The 13,776-nt window shown below is 36.5% G+C and overlaps 1 protein-coding gene across 26 annotated transcripts in view; it reads right to left on the reverse strand.

The window, feature by feature from the left end:
• Positions 1–13,776, reverse strand: part of DCDC1 (doublecortin domain containing 1) — a 490,046-nt gene that overhangs the window by 35,375 nt on the left and 440,895 nt on the right. For 24 of the 26 annotated variants that reach the window (XM_072790960.1, XM_072790959.1, XM_072790983.1 and 21 more), the window contains 2 exons: positions 6,705–6,855; positions 3,935–4,044 (listed from right to left, as the gene is read on the reverse strand). In XM_072790960.1, coding sequence (XP_072647061.1) covers positions 3,935–4,044; positions 6,705–6,855 — 261 coding nt within the window. Of the gene's footprint in view, positions 1–425; positions 3,176–3,934; positions 4,045–6,704; positions 6,856–13,776 lie in introns of those variants that run through there. The other 2 variants (XM_072790958.1, XM_072790978.1) reach the window with 2 other exon arrangements.

Below are 13,776 nucleotides of genomic sequence, written 5' to 3' on the forward strand. Positions count from 1 at the left end.
AGGCAAGGGGAGAGAAGAAAGGAAGGAAGAGGGGAAAGAGGTAGAAATGAAGAGAGAGATATAATCTGATCTCATACTTTGGGGGCACCGATCCTAGCAGTTCTGGGATATTCCCTCCTCTCCTCCATTCCGGTCCAACACGGTCAGTGCAGTTCTTTACAGAGACTATGCCTTTGGGAAATGTCCTACAAAATACTGCTTCTGGTGGGATGTAGGGTCTGACAGCCCAACTGCTTCAGTTGGTTTGACAGAGGTGACATCTTGAGAGTCCACACCGTGGCGAAAATTCCTGTATTCATTCCCAGGTTCGAAACTTCTAGGACTGAAGAGCCAGGACCTATTGGATCCAGTGGTTGTCTGAACCTTATATCTACCCTTAAAGTGGCACAGGAATACAGCAAGCAATGAATTATAAAACATCCAATTCAGAATCACCATTTTACTTAGATAAATATAAATATAATTTCTTGTCTTCTTTTTTCTCCCTCCCCCAACCCAGTTGCACCATAGGCATAAGCACTTCCTCTTCCCTCATCTATTTCTATTTGCACATATGGCACAGGGTGACAGCCTATTGATGGTAGCTTCATATTACAGACTCACAGAATTAGAAAATACTGTAGCTGGCAGCAGGCACCCACTGTACAGCCACGTTACACAGTCCAACCATTTACCTTCATCAGCACTTCCCTCAGTGGTGGTCTTTGTTGATCTTCTTTGCAGTTACTTATGGCCAAGCAGCCCCGAACCATGCCATTGATGCAAAATTTTAGTTTATTGCATTGAAAACAAACAAAACTGCTGCTCTTTCTGCTTACTTAGCCTTAGGAGGCGCTTGAGATGCGCTCAGAGACAAAAGGGGACTGGGACCATTGGTTTAATAAAAGCAGCTGAGGATCACCAATGGGTCCAAATGCCATTTAATTGAGGACATTTGCATCTGATTTGTGATGACCTGGAATAACACAGATCTGTGGGTTTTGATCACTCTCTTCCAAATGATGCCAGAAAAAAACTGCTGCCTCGGTGAATCACAAATCTCAATGACACTCAGCACACCTGGGCTATTATTAAAGATTAGCTCATAAACACAGCAATAGCCACTAGCCACAATTTCTAAGTGATTCTTCTGTAAAGAGAACAAATTTACCTTTCCCTTTTTGTTGTTTTTTTGCTTTGTTTCCTTAATCCATAAAAAAATTTAGTTACCATGAGCAATCAAAACAGAAATGGAAATTCAAGGCCCTTGCTCTGTAAGACTACCTTTACATTTTGAATCATTACTAATAAGTCCTGGTTTGCAAAACTGACATAAGTACCCAGATAAATGCTTCTTATTTGTAGAACGCTGTCAATCAATCTCAAAATGTCTTTCAAACTTTCAGGCATGTTACTTTTAGTCAGCTGGCTTAGAAACATGCAGCGTCACCCCAACACTTCATCAGGCAACACAAGCTAGAGACGGGCCAGAAACATCCAGAAAAGTCCTCCTGAGGACAATCACAGATGCTGGTACACTGTTGATTAACATCTGGATCACCTTAAGGGTGTTTGTGAACCAGCAGGAAATAAATTTCTGGAGAAGGCCATGGACTTGAGGATGGTTGTTTTAGTATTTAATAAGAAATGGTTTCCAGTTGATAGGAAAATATTGAAATGTGACTTATATATATGAAGCTGATTCAAATTTGATAAACATGTCCCCGAAGGAAATTACTAGGTTTATTAAAAGCCTGGGGAGGCTGGACAGAATTGCAATAGCCTTATCCTGTAGTCCTTGCTGAGGTGGAGTAACTGCTCCCCAGTCCACCTTGCAACCGACCAAGGAGGAGGGTCAATAATAAGGAAAGAGCAGGGCTGCTCTTGGTCTGAGTTAAAAGTGGCTATGAACTGCCGAGATACCCCGTGCAAGCCGTCGTCCACGAAGTAAGTGTTGCTGCCTTGCTGGTAAAATGTGATGTGTTGATGACTGTTATATTACATCTAAAATCCCATTTACTAGTAATAGAAAAGTTCAGTTCAGAGTTTTGCCTTATGTCTCCTGGTGCTTGACAGAGCATTGTGTGATATTGCCAATTTTCGCTTCAGGCGTATTCACATGCAACAGTGAAGACTTCACAAGAATTTGCACATTTGATCCAGGGTGAAATTATGCCATTTTCATAGCAAATCAACTTTTCTTTGGCAGCAAAATGATAGGTACTTTTGCACCTAGAGAAATCCCTTTGTTTTCAAGGAATTTTGAAAAAATAAAAAACAAAAAGTTCTTTGTCTACAGGGACTGTGATCCAGTCAGTCTGAGCAGAGGCCCAGCAGGTTAAGAATTCTGTTGTCCTGCTTTCAGACCTGGAACACGTTCCTTAACATTTCTTATTTTGACTTTCGAAAGAAAGAAAGAAAGAAAGAAAGAAAGAAAGAAAGAAAGAAAGAAAGAAAAATGGGAGTCGCACACAATCTTTTTCTCCTCTGTGTTACAAGGCTGTTCTGGGATGCCTTCACATCTCTAATATCGTGCAACAGTGTCTGCAAAAGGGCAAATTGCTGCGGATATAACATGTGAGATTTCACCTCAGTGTGTTCTCCTTTTAGCGGTGTTGGGAGCAGCAGGAATTTATTCATGCAGTCCTACTGATTTGCAGACTGGGAGTAAATACTAGGCTTTTTGCAGCGACTACCAAGAGCCCCCCTTCAGTAGACATGATCTACTGCATCACATTAAAGTGGTGGATTGAGGAGAGAGCCAGCTGAGCCATTCTGTACACACCTAACCAGGTTGCAATTTATATTCAGACAGAGCTGTGAGTGGCTTTCAGAGGAAGAGAGAGAAGAACATTTGTCTCGAAATTTTCTAACAGGACCGGAAACCAAACTCTGCTTTGTCACTGCTATTTAAAATAATAATAATAAAAAAAGATTCTTTCTCCATTGCAGGAAGAAATTAACAGATAAGTAGGAAGTTTTCCTCTTCCTATAGCATTGCTTCCTAAGATCACTAAGGATTTCCCTTGATTCCTTACATGAATTTTCTTTTTAACAGTTCGTGTATCCTTTTCCTACATTCTGTATTTGAAGACACAGTCTATGACTTCTGGTTACTGAGCTTAGTCTGGAATTACCCAGCTTCACTTTTGTGAAACATTGCTGCATTGCTCCTAGAGGCCAAAATGAAGGGAAGCTGGAAGAAGAAAGATTGATTCATGTAGTATTCAGTGGCCACCAGCCATTTCATTTTTAATCAGTAAATGCAGGATTTTTAACATGGAGGTTTGGAAAATATGGTGGCTGAACCAGAAAAATGTCAGTTTGGGTCAAGTTTGGTGTTAGGTGGTCAAACAATCCATTTTATTATTGAATTATATATATATATATATATATATATATATATGTATGTATGCACACAGACATACATACTACTTGACCCCACTAAATTATATATGTAAATACACACAATGAATTTATTGACCCAACTAGATTACTTATATAAATATAAAATGTATTTATAATAAATAAATATAAATTATATATGTGTGTATGTGGGCATGTGGATGGGTGTGTGTGTGTGTATATATGGATATATATGGATATATATATGGATATGTATATATATAATATTACTTGACTCCACTAAATTATTTTTCAATAATAACAGTAGTTTCCTGTTTTTGTCTGGAAGAAAATACATCTAAGATAATTATTTTACTGGCATTATTTTGTCTAGCTTTGTTGTGTTTCCAGGAACATATTTCAGGCATCAAATGCCATTCTATGTAAGATGTGGAGGGTAATAACTTTTTTAAAAGATACTATACAAAATTAAAAAGGATGAATAATTGTCATATCGTAGCAAGCATACGAGTGTATACACATAGGTTACCCCAGCAAAATACAGCACAAAAGACCATGGCTCTCGTAGAAGTTAACTGTGTATATGTACCGGAAATTGCAGCTTGTCAGGTTGTGACACCACAATGTTTGTGGCTTCAGGGCCCTGCTGCCTTCGGATTCTGGCATAATTTGCTCTGACCTCCATCAGTTGCTTTAACTCTGTTAAAAAGATTATTTTGAAAGACATGTCAATATATTTATAGAAAGTAATTAAAAGTCCAAGAAGATGAAAATTCAAAGATCCCTCAGAAATCCTTGAATCCCATGCTGGACTCTTTCATTACACACTTGACTTGCTTATCACATCAGAAACGTGTTAACATTCTTTGGATTTCTACAGAATGGCAGTTCTGGAGAGGGCTTCTTTCCAAAGCCTGAATTGGAGGCTAACCTGGGAGTGGTCTAGAAACGGAACCCACTGTAAAGACGGTAAACACAGCAGTTAGAACAGGGTTCCAATTCGGTGACAAACAGCATAAAGCACTCTTTTAATTTTGTTGGGGGTTTGTGTGAAAGAAACCATTCTAACAGCATCTTATTTGTTTTGCCAAAAGACATCCATTTTTCAAAAACCCAGTGTGATTCTTTGATGACTAACTTTCACATGCTAAATGTTTGTACGCTATAGTACATAAAATAAATTATTATAGAGTGGTTGGTTTTGTAACTCTCAGGCTACCTTATTTTCTACCACACAGTTAAGCTAGTAGGTCACAGCACAATTTTAAGTGGAATGATCACTTCAGTGTCCCTTCATAAATGTGTGTGTGTGTGTGTGTACGTGTGTCTGCTAGCAACATTTCTTCTCTCTTCTTTTTAAAAACATTCTGAATATTCAGATTGCTACTTAGTGACTATTTCTAACTTAATTATTTCAGGAAAAACAATAAATGGCAACTCATATAGTAAAATAAGTTTCTGGAGAACAACTTAATTAAACTCTTCTATCAACTGGATTTCCTAGAACACATATAACCCATGGCAAAGAATTAGGAAAAACCACTAACCTTTTCACCATGAAGGTAACATAGGAACCTACTTCCAGAGGAAAAGAATCAATTTTCACATTAGAGTCATCCATGTGGTTACAGAATTGAAGGTGTAAAAATAAATGTTTGTCTACACAGCCTTGTCCAAGGTCACAGAACTCACATGGAGCAAAATGGTAGGGAAAGTAACATTTGCATTTCCTGTTTTCTCTCTATGCTTCAATTTTTATTGGTAACAAGCTTGCTCCTGGGAAGGGGGCCTGCATTTCTCTCTGTGTTTTGGGTACCCCTGTGGCCAGTTGCCTGAAGCATATTTAGCTCTATTTATCAGAAAGGCTCAATGAATGCGGTGAGGCCAGGAGGGTAGGGGACAGGCAACAGAAGACCATCCCAAGAGAATGAAACATTAAGCATAAACAACAAAGAAACTGGATTACTGCACCACTTGGTTGTTTACTATTCAAATGTACTGTAATATTTCAAGTGTGTTCATATGCCTGATTAGATTGAAAACTCCTTGGGGAAGGAAACTTGGCTTATATTTCTTTTATAGGGCTACATAGTTTGGGAACACAGGAAACTGTCTACTAATACTCACTAATGATCAAAACCCTATCATTGGTGTGTCCTTCTAAGTAACCCTATAATGAGGATCACCAAGAGCTGGGGTGAGGGGTAATGGTGAACGATGAGGACAACAGTGTACAAATACAAAGATTAGAGCCTCTTCCCGATGTAGGATGGCATTGGAAGAATATTTATGGTGTCCCCCAGAACAGTGCTAGGCATCCCAATAAATCCTTGTCTTCCTACATTTCAGTCTTTATTCCTATACTTTTGTTCTGGGCTAACTGTAAAGATATGACTGCTGCTGTTTTAAAAGTTTCTGTTTATGTACCTTACATATAACATAGTAATAACAATTTTATGGTGACTCTTCAAAAGAAATAATCTAGTATTAGTTATTTTAGGCATCCCAGGTGATTCACTTTCTAATCTTTTGATTTCCTTTAAAGTGATATCATGTTCTTCAGAATTCCTGAAAATTATGTCTTTGTTTAATGTGTACCTATCCCCTAGAAAGGGGCTTTAAAGTCCTCAAACAAAGAGGATAAAGGGCAAGAATTGGTTTAATAACAAATATGTTCTTTTCCATTTCTACCACTTCTAAAAAAAGTTAGCAGAAAATAAACATAATGACATATTAAAACAAGCATATATTTATATATTATTAGAAAAAGAAATCTGCAGGGGTGCCTGGGTGACTCATTCAGTTAAATGCCTGACTTTGGCTTGGGTCATGATCTCAGGGTCCTGGGATCAAGCTCTGCATTGGGCTCCCTGCTCAGTGTCTGCTTGTCCTTCTCCCTCTGCCTCTCCCATGCTTCAGTTCTATCTCTGTCTTTCAAATAAATAAATAAAACTTTAAAAAGAGAAATCTACAAACTGTATAGTTGCTATTAATAAACCCTTAAGTTTTAAATAACTTGAAAGTAGGAAGTCAATAGAGCCTCACTTTCCTTAGGGTTCATGCTAAGGGAATACTTTCAAATGAGACTATTTAGAATTTCTGCAAATAAGCCTCTTGGAGAAGGCTCAAGACTAACAGAACTTTGATTGAATTCTTGAGAGCAAACAATGTCAATGGTGAGTTTCCAGCACAGAAGTATATAAGTTTAACTTTAATAACATGGAGTTGGAAAGTGTGGAGGAAGATAATTATTAAAAAGCATCACGATAGGATATAAAATTCAAAAAGCAAGCTCTTTGAAAAAAGATTGAATGCTTTCATTCTTCAAAAACTTGATAGAAAAGAGACTGTCACCCTACCCTTTTGGGTTATAAAGCCGTGTCCTGTGGACACACAGATGACCATGTCTCGCTCTACATCATCCCATGAGTGAATTGGTTCTCCATCTGGAGTGTACAGTGTTCTGGCTGGGTGGGCCATTTTAAGACGAGAGGTGCAGTCATCCAGCAGCTAAAACACAAAAGGACAGACATATTGGATTGTGAAATGTCACAACATAATTAAGTCTTAAAGAATCAACTACTTTAAGACAATTATTACCCCAAGTTGAATATTTATTTTATTTGTGGGTTTTAGAAAGAGGTGTACAAGGAGATGGGAAAAAGAGCATATAAAAGTTCCCCAAAGTGGAACTTCAGTGCTCTTAGTGGATTTTTCCTTGAAGTTCTCTTTATTTCCATGTGGAAGAAGGCTTCTTGCTGTTTCAGAAATGCCTAAATATGAAAGACCATGGCTTGAGAATCTATACTTATCAGCATAGCTAATAATGTTTTTTCAACAAGCAAGGAACTCAAGGACAAAAGCATTGACCCAGAGATGGAGAGACCTGGGCCTCCGCCCTCTGATCAGACAAGTCAGGCAGCTTCTCTATGAAAAGAGTCTCTTCCACTATAAAATCAAAGTTTTGGTCTAAGACTTCTTTGATTCTATGATTAGAAAGTCTTTTGTTTTTCCTTTTTAACTTGGAAAATTTGAAAACTGTTCTGCAAGAGGCTTTATTCAGTTTCTCTCAATTTTCCTTGAAATAGTCATAAAAATACATGTACAGATGCAAAGTGTCCATAGTACTAGAAAGATGAGTCAACATGCCAGACTCCTAAGGGCAGTTCCATGAAAGTGTGAGTAAGACTTTATGATGGAATAATAAAAGCAAGGAGGAGGAAAATTAGAGGTTTCTACACTTGCCTGTAAGACTTTTACCTCTCATATATACCAAATGCCTGTTCCTCCAAAATTCAGAAGTCAGGTCCACACGAGCCCCAAATATAGATCTATTTAGGGGCTACAACTCATGACAATGCAGTCTGGCATGGGGAAGAACTGAGCACATAATGACACCTTCCATGTGGAAAATGAATTAATAATGTGAAGCAAGTCAAGACAGTGATGAGACAATGCAATGAGAGAGTGCAGATTTCACCCACTACTTTGAGCAAAGGATGAGCGAATTGAATAACTGAAATTACCCAAGAATACATTCCCTTCTGTAGATTGTCAGAGAAGAGCAGCAGGAGAGTGGTCTCAAATGGAGCTCTAGCCGTTATGTTAGGTAACAGCCAGTCAGCAGCAATTTGACTCAATACTGTGCATATCAACCAGCCCTGTGACTTAAGATGGAGTAACAGATCCTGACAGCTCCCAAGTCAAAATTTAGGGAAACCAATGGAACTAATCTATCCTGTCTTCTCTCAAAAGATCTCTCCTTTTATAAGGAAATATAGGAAAGAAAAAAAAGAAAAAACAACAGGAAAAAAACTATGTAAAAACAAAACAAAACTTACAAAAATATCGGGGATTTATCAAGAAATGGTAAAAGACTTTTCGAAAATGATATTAAATGCAACTTTTGGAATCAGTAAAAAAATATAAGGAGGTATAGATAAAAAATTAACAACAGCAACAACATGAGACTTATGAAAGTATTCTACAACATAAAGAGCTGTACATTTTATACTGTACTCAAGGTGATGATTTAGAAAAAGATATACAGCAGGAATACATCTGTATTGGGTTTTCTCAAAATTCTATAAAATATGACTTCTGTAAATATACACACATACACCACATAAATGAGGTGACAGCAGTTTAAATGAAATAAGTATCGCTGAGATGTGGGCAGGCGTGATGACCATGATGATGATGATGATGATGAAGGTGACAATAATAGCAGTTAACATTTATTGGCACATTTCTATAGGATAGAAACTTTTCTAAAAGTTTCCAAGGACAATCTGATTTCAATCTATGGAAAGACTTATTATCTCCCTTTTAGTGATAACAAAATTGGAGAACAGAGATTTAATATCTTAACCTAGGTCATACAGCTAGTAAGAGAAGGAACAGGGTTTCAAACTGCAATGAATAGAGAGCTAAATGAAAAGAGAAGAGAAGGCGAGGAAATAAAAGACTGAATAGTAGAATTAAAATCTGTCTTGGAAGCAGAAAAACAGCAGACTGAGTATTGTAGAAAATCAAATCAGTATTAGGGAGGACTAAGTTGAGAAAATCTCATAGGATATAGAAAGAGCATAAGACATAAATTTTATGAGAGAAAAGTTATACATCTGGAATGTCAAGACATCAGATATTAAACCTATACATTATTGGTGTTACTGGAGAAGAATTCAAAATAAATTAAACTTAAGCAACTATCAAAACAAAAACTTGAAGGAAGCTTTCCTGTCCCAAAGACCTATGTCTTCAGATTAAATAGGCTAACTCAGAACAAGGCAAAGTTAATGAAAAAATGACTAACACTTAAATATAACTGAGTTGAAAAGTATGAATTTCAGACATAGGGGAAAATTCGGTTATATTTAGACCTGTTTTCTGCAAAAATGAATGCCAAGAAAATGGAATAAAATATGAAGGTTTTAGGAGAAAAGGTTTTAACATAAGAATTCTGTATTCAGCTGAATTATTACTTTTGGTTACAGGGAACAAAAGATATCCTCATGTATATAAAAGCTCAGAAGACATATCACCCACATACATTTCAGATTATTAAGGAATGAATGAAATTCCTTCTCTATGGGAAAGTCATAATATGAAATGACTAATGGTAAGCAGTGAGACCACTAGAACATGATATAACTGTGTAAAAAAAATGGTCAGAAAATAAATGAATTAATTTTAAAGTCTTCATAGAGAAAAGAAATGCAAAGCATCTCTAAAAAGGGACATGGGCAAGGAAAAGAAAAACCAAGGCATTCTTCCAACTTTCTAGCTATTCATGAGGGCAAAAGATGCTGGGTTTTTTTTTTTTTCCTATTTTCCTTTGTAAAGAACATTGATTTTTATGACTATAACCACTGCAATAAAACCTAAAATCAGAATAAGAGAAATAATTCATCTGAAGGAACAAACAAAATCAGCATTAAACTTAATATGACTTTATTCTTAGAAAACTGATGTGAATTAAAAGCAAAAACAAAATGTTTAATAAAGAGTCCAAATACAAAATAAATCATAAAACACTGATAGGTATTTTTGTTTTTGTTGTTGTTCATAAAAATAGGCATTTAGAAAGTAGAGTGGGGGGAAATCTATCCTAACAGTAAAACCAATTAAGAATGACAATTATTTTAAAATATGAGATACAGGTCTCCTGGGTGGCTCAGTTGATTAAAGATCCAACTCTTCATTTCAGCTCAAGTCATGACCTCAGGGTCATGAGCTCAAGCTCCACATGGGGCTCCCCACTCAGCAAGGAGGCTGCTTGAGATTCTCTCTCTCCCTCTCCCTCTGCCCCTGCCCTGCCCCACCAAGCATGCTCTCTCTCTCTCTCTCTCTCTCCCCCTAAAATAAATAAATATATCTTTTCTTTTTAGATTTATTTTTATTTATTTATGATAGACATAGAGAGAGAGAGGCAGAGACACAGGCAGAGGGAGAAGCAGACTCGATCCTGGGACTCCAGGATCGTGCCCTGGGCCAAAGGCAAGCGTGAAACCCCCGAGCCACCCAGGGATCCCCTAAATAAATCTTTTTTAAAAACTACAAAATTTTACAAGAATTTTACTGAAGGACAAAAAATATATATACACACACACATATATATATAAAACAATGCCACAGAATTTAATCTGGCTGTAAAGATTGAATCTCATAAAAGGTGTTGATTATTATGAAATTAATTAATACCCTAATACAATTACACTCAAAACCCCTGAAGGATGATTTTCAGGTGTTGAAATGTAATTCTAAAATTTATCTATACGCATCAACATGCAAGGATATTCAAGTAAAATTTGAAAATAAAGTACAATAGGCAATTGCTATTAGATATTAAAATATAACATAAAGCTATAATAATTCAAGAAGTATTAGATACATTATATTGTTTAAGAGCAGAAGCTAATAAGAATTCAGTATGTTATAACATTTGTATTCCAACTCAGCTGGGATTAGTCAGTAAGTAGGGCTGAGATAATAATTTTAAGCCATCAAATAAGACAGAGAGATGGCTTCATTCGAATTTTACACTAGAAGAGTTTCACACAGTTTAAAAAGTAGAGAAAAACAAAATTATAAAAAATGTGAAGAAAATCTGATGAATCTTCATATGATCTCAAGATAGTAAAATACTATCAGAACATTTAAAAGCAAAGAACAAACTTTTAAAATAAATTAATTTCCATAAATTAAAAAGCCCAAAGACACAATGGAAAATTGGAAATTTGTTAAAATAAATCCGATAAAGTTACATGTAATAGGCATATTGCTTTAAAAAAAGAAAACTCGTATCAGTGTGAAAAATACTTCCAATAGAAAAATAGCAAAGGAAAAAAAAAAGAAAAATAGCAAAGGATTTATGAATGTATATGTATATATAATTATATATAATTATATAATGTTTAATATACATTATATTATATATACTACATAATATAATTTTATATATTATATATTATAGTATATATAATATAATTTTATATATTCATTACAGCATGCTTTATGGCAGCAAAAATTAAAATAATCGAAATGGAAAACAATAGAAAACTGAATGAATAAATAATAATCTGTCCATTTGATAGAAGATTGCAATGCCATTCAAATAATTCTTTTGTTGAAGAATGCTAAATATATGGGGGGAAAGTTACAACAGTTTGTGAGGTGAATAATGCAGATCGCAGAATCACATATTCCATGTGATCTGCTATGATCCCAATGGCAAAAAAAAAATCATATCTAGCAACCATAGAAATATATCCACTAAAATTATAACTGGTTATTTGTGGGTGCTAGAATTTTCATTTCCTTCTTGATGCTTTTTCTTTTCCTAATTTTAATACAGCAACTATATGTTTTTATATAACTGGAAAACAGAACAAATGTTATTCAAATAGTCAAAAAATCATAGATATTACAGTAGGTTCACATGATTTTTCCTTGTGATTTTTCTATATTTTCCATAATAATATTCACTGTCCTAGTCTGCTCAAGCTGCCAAAATAAATATCACAGACTAGATGGCTTATACAGCAGAAATTTATTCCTCCCAGTTCTGGAAGCAGGGAAATCCAAGAGTAAGGTGGAGGGCCGATTTAGTTTCTAGTGACAGCTCCATTCCTGGATCTTTGTTGTGTTCACACACTGTGAGAAGAGGGGCCTCTCATTTCCTCTTCTGATAAGGGCCACAAATTCTATCAAGTTAGGGCCCCACTCTTATGACCTCTTTTAACTTTAATTGTCTCCTAAAGCCATCTCTCTAAATATAGTCACACAAGGGGTTAGGGCTTCAGCATAAAAATTTGGGGGTGGGGGCACAATTCAGTCCAGAGCAGTTATTTTGCCTCTGCTTGAAGACAGCCAGCAAGTATAACAACTGGGTTTCTATCTGGGTTGGGAGGAATGAGGAACTGTCCTAGAAATACGAATGGGTATATATGGGGAAAACTCCTGTAGCATGAAAAGATCCTACACAAAGGTAATTTTCTTACATTTTTTCCCTACTTTACCACTAAAATGTCTAAATGAATGTTATTTAACAAAAAATATACAGTAAATGCAAAATATGAATTAAATATATAGCTATTTCACTTGGTTTTCACAAAGATCTATCTACATGAGGCAGAGTTAATGAGTACACAAAATTCTTTTAAAAATAAATGTGAAAATAAGGCATTTTCACTAAAATATCTAGTCGGCTGATTAACTCCAATGACATTCTTTAAAATTTTTTAAAAGAATGAGAGAGAGAGTGAGAGACAGAGAGAGAGAGAGAGCAAGCAGGGAGTTGGCAGAGGTAGAGGAAAAGCAGGCTGTGTGCTGAGCAGGGAGCCTGATGCGACTAGATCCCAGGACTGTGGGATCATGACTTGTGCTAAAGGCAGATGCCGAACTGATGAACCACCCAGGCTCCTACCGTCTTTTTATTTATTTATTTATTTATTTATTTATTTATTTATTTATTCATGAGAGACATAGAGAGAAAGAGAGGCAGAGACGCAGGCAGAGGGAGAAGCAGGCTCCATGCAGGGAGCCCTACGTGGGACTCAATCCCAGGTCTCCAGGATCAGACCCTGGGCTGCAGGCAGTGCTAAACCTCTGAGCCACCCCGGCTGCCCAGGCTCCCACCTTCAATGACATTCTTAATTCCTAGTTTTTCAAACATATCTAAACTTATTCAGCTAAGTGGACAATCTAAATTGTATGTTTATAATTTAAAATTTTTTTTAAATTTATTAATATTATTATTTGCAATAACAAAAGTTCATAATCAAGGAACAATGTCCTGAGTTTAGTTTTCATAGACTCATCTTCTCAGGGTAGGGCACATGGGCATCACAGAACTATTGCATATTCCCTGCAGACATGAGGTACTTGCCTGGACAAACCAGAAGGACCTGTTTCTTATTCTTTCGACTTGCACTTATGCATCCAGAACTGTGTTTGGCTGAGAGAGAACACACTGGTTTTGAGATTCTGTAGAATCCAAGAGATGTTGCAGGGATGGGAGAAGACAAACGTTTCAGGACCACAGAGGGAGGGGCTGGGCAGTCATAAATCAGAGAAAGATGCTGGCCCTGGAGAAAGAGCCACTAACCCTGGAGAGGGAGCCGCCTTAGTGCACTGATGACAGATGAGCCTGCACCAGTCGGAGATGAGAGTTGCTCTAGCAATGTTCAAAGAGTGGGTAGGAAGAATGTGGTTAAATCATCCAGAATAGCCACAGCAGTGAAAGAAGCAGAGAGAAAGTCTGCATTAGAGGGGATTCAAATACCATCTGGGGGTTTTATTACAGAAAGTAGAGTGAAGCACTTTGAAATGTGTTCTGCTCCTCATTTCTCTGGTAAAAGTACCCACCATTGAAACTGCGGTTCTTTGGTATTAGCCAGACTCCCCAGTGAAATGTGAGTCCTACTCTTC

Source organism: Canis lupus, chromosome 21, assembly GCF_048164855.1.
Source record: "Canis lupus baileyi chromosome 21, mCanLup2.hap1, whole genome shotgun sequence".
NCBI classification, from domain to species: Eukaryota; Metazoa; Chordata; class Mammalia; order Carnivora; family Canidae; genus Canis; species Canis lupus.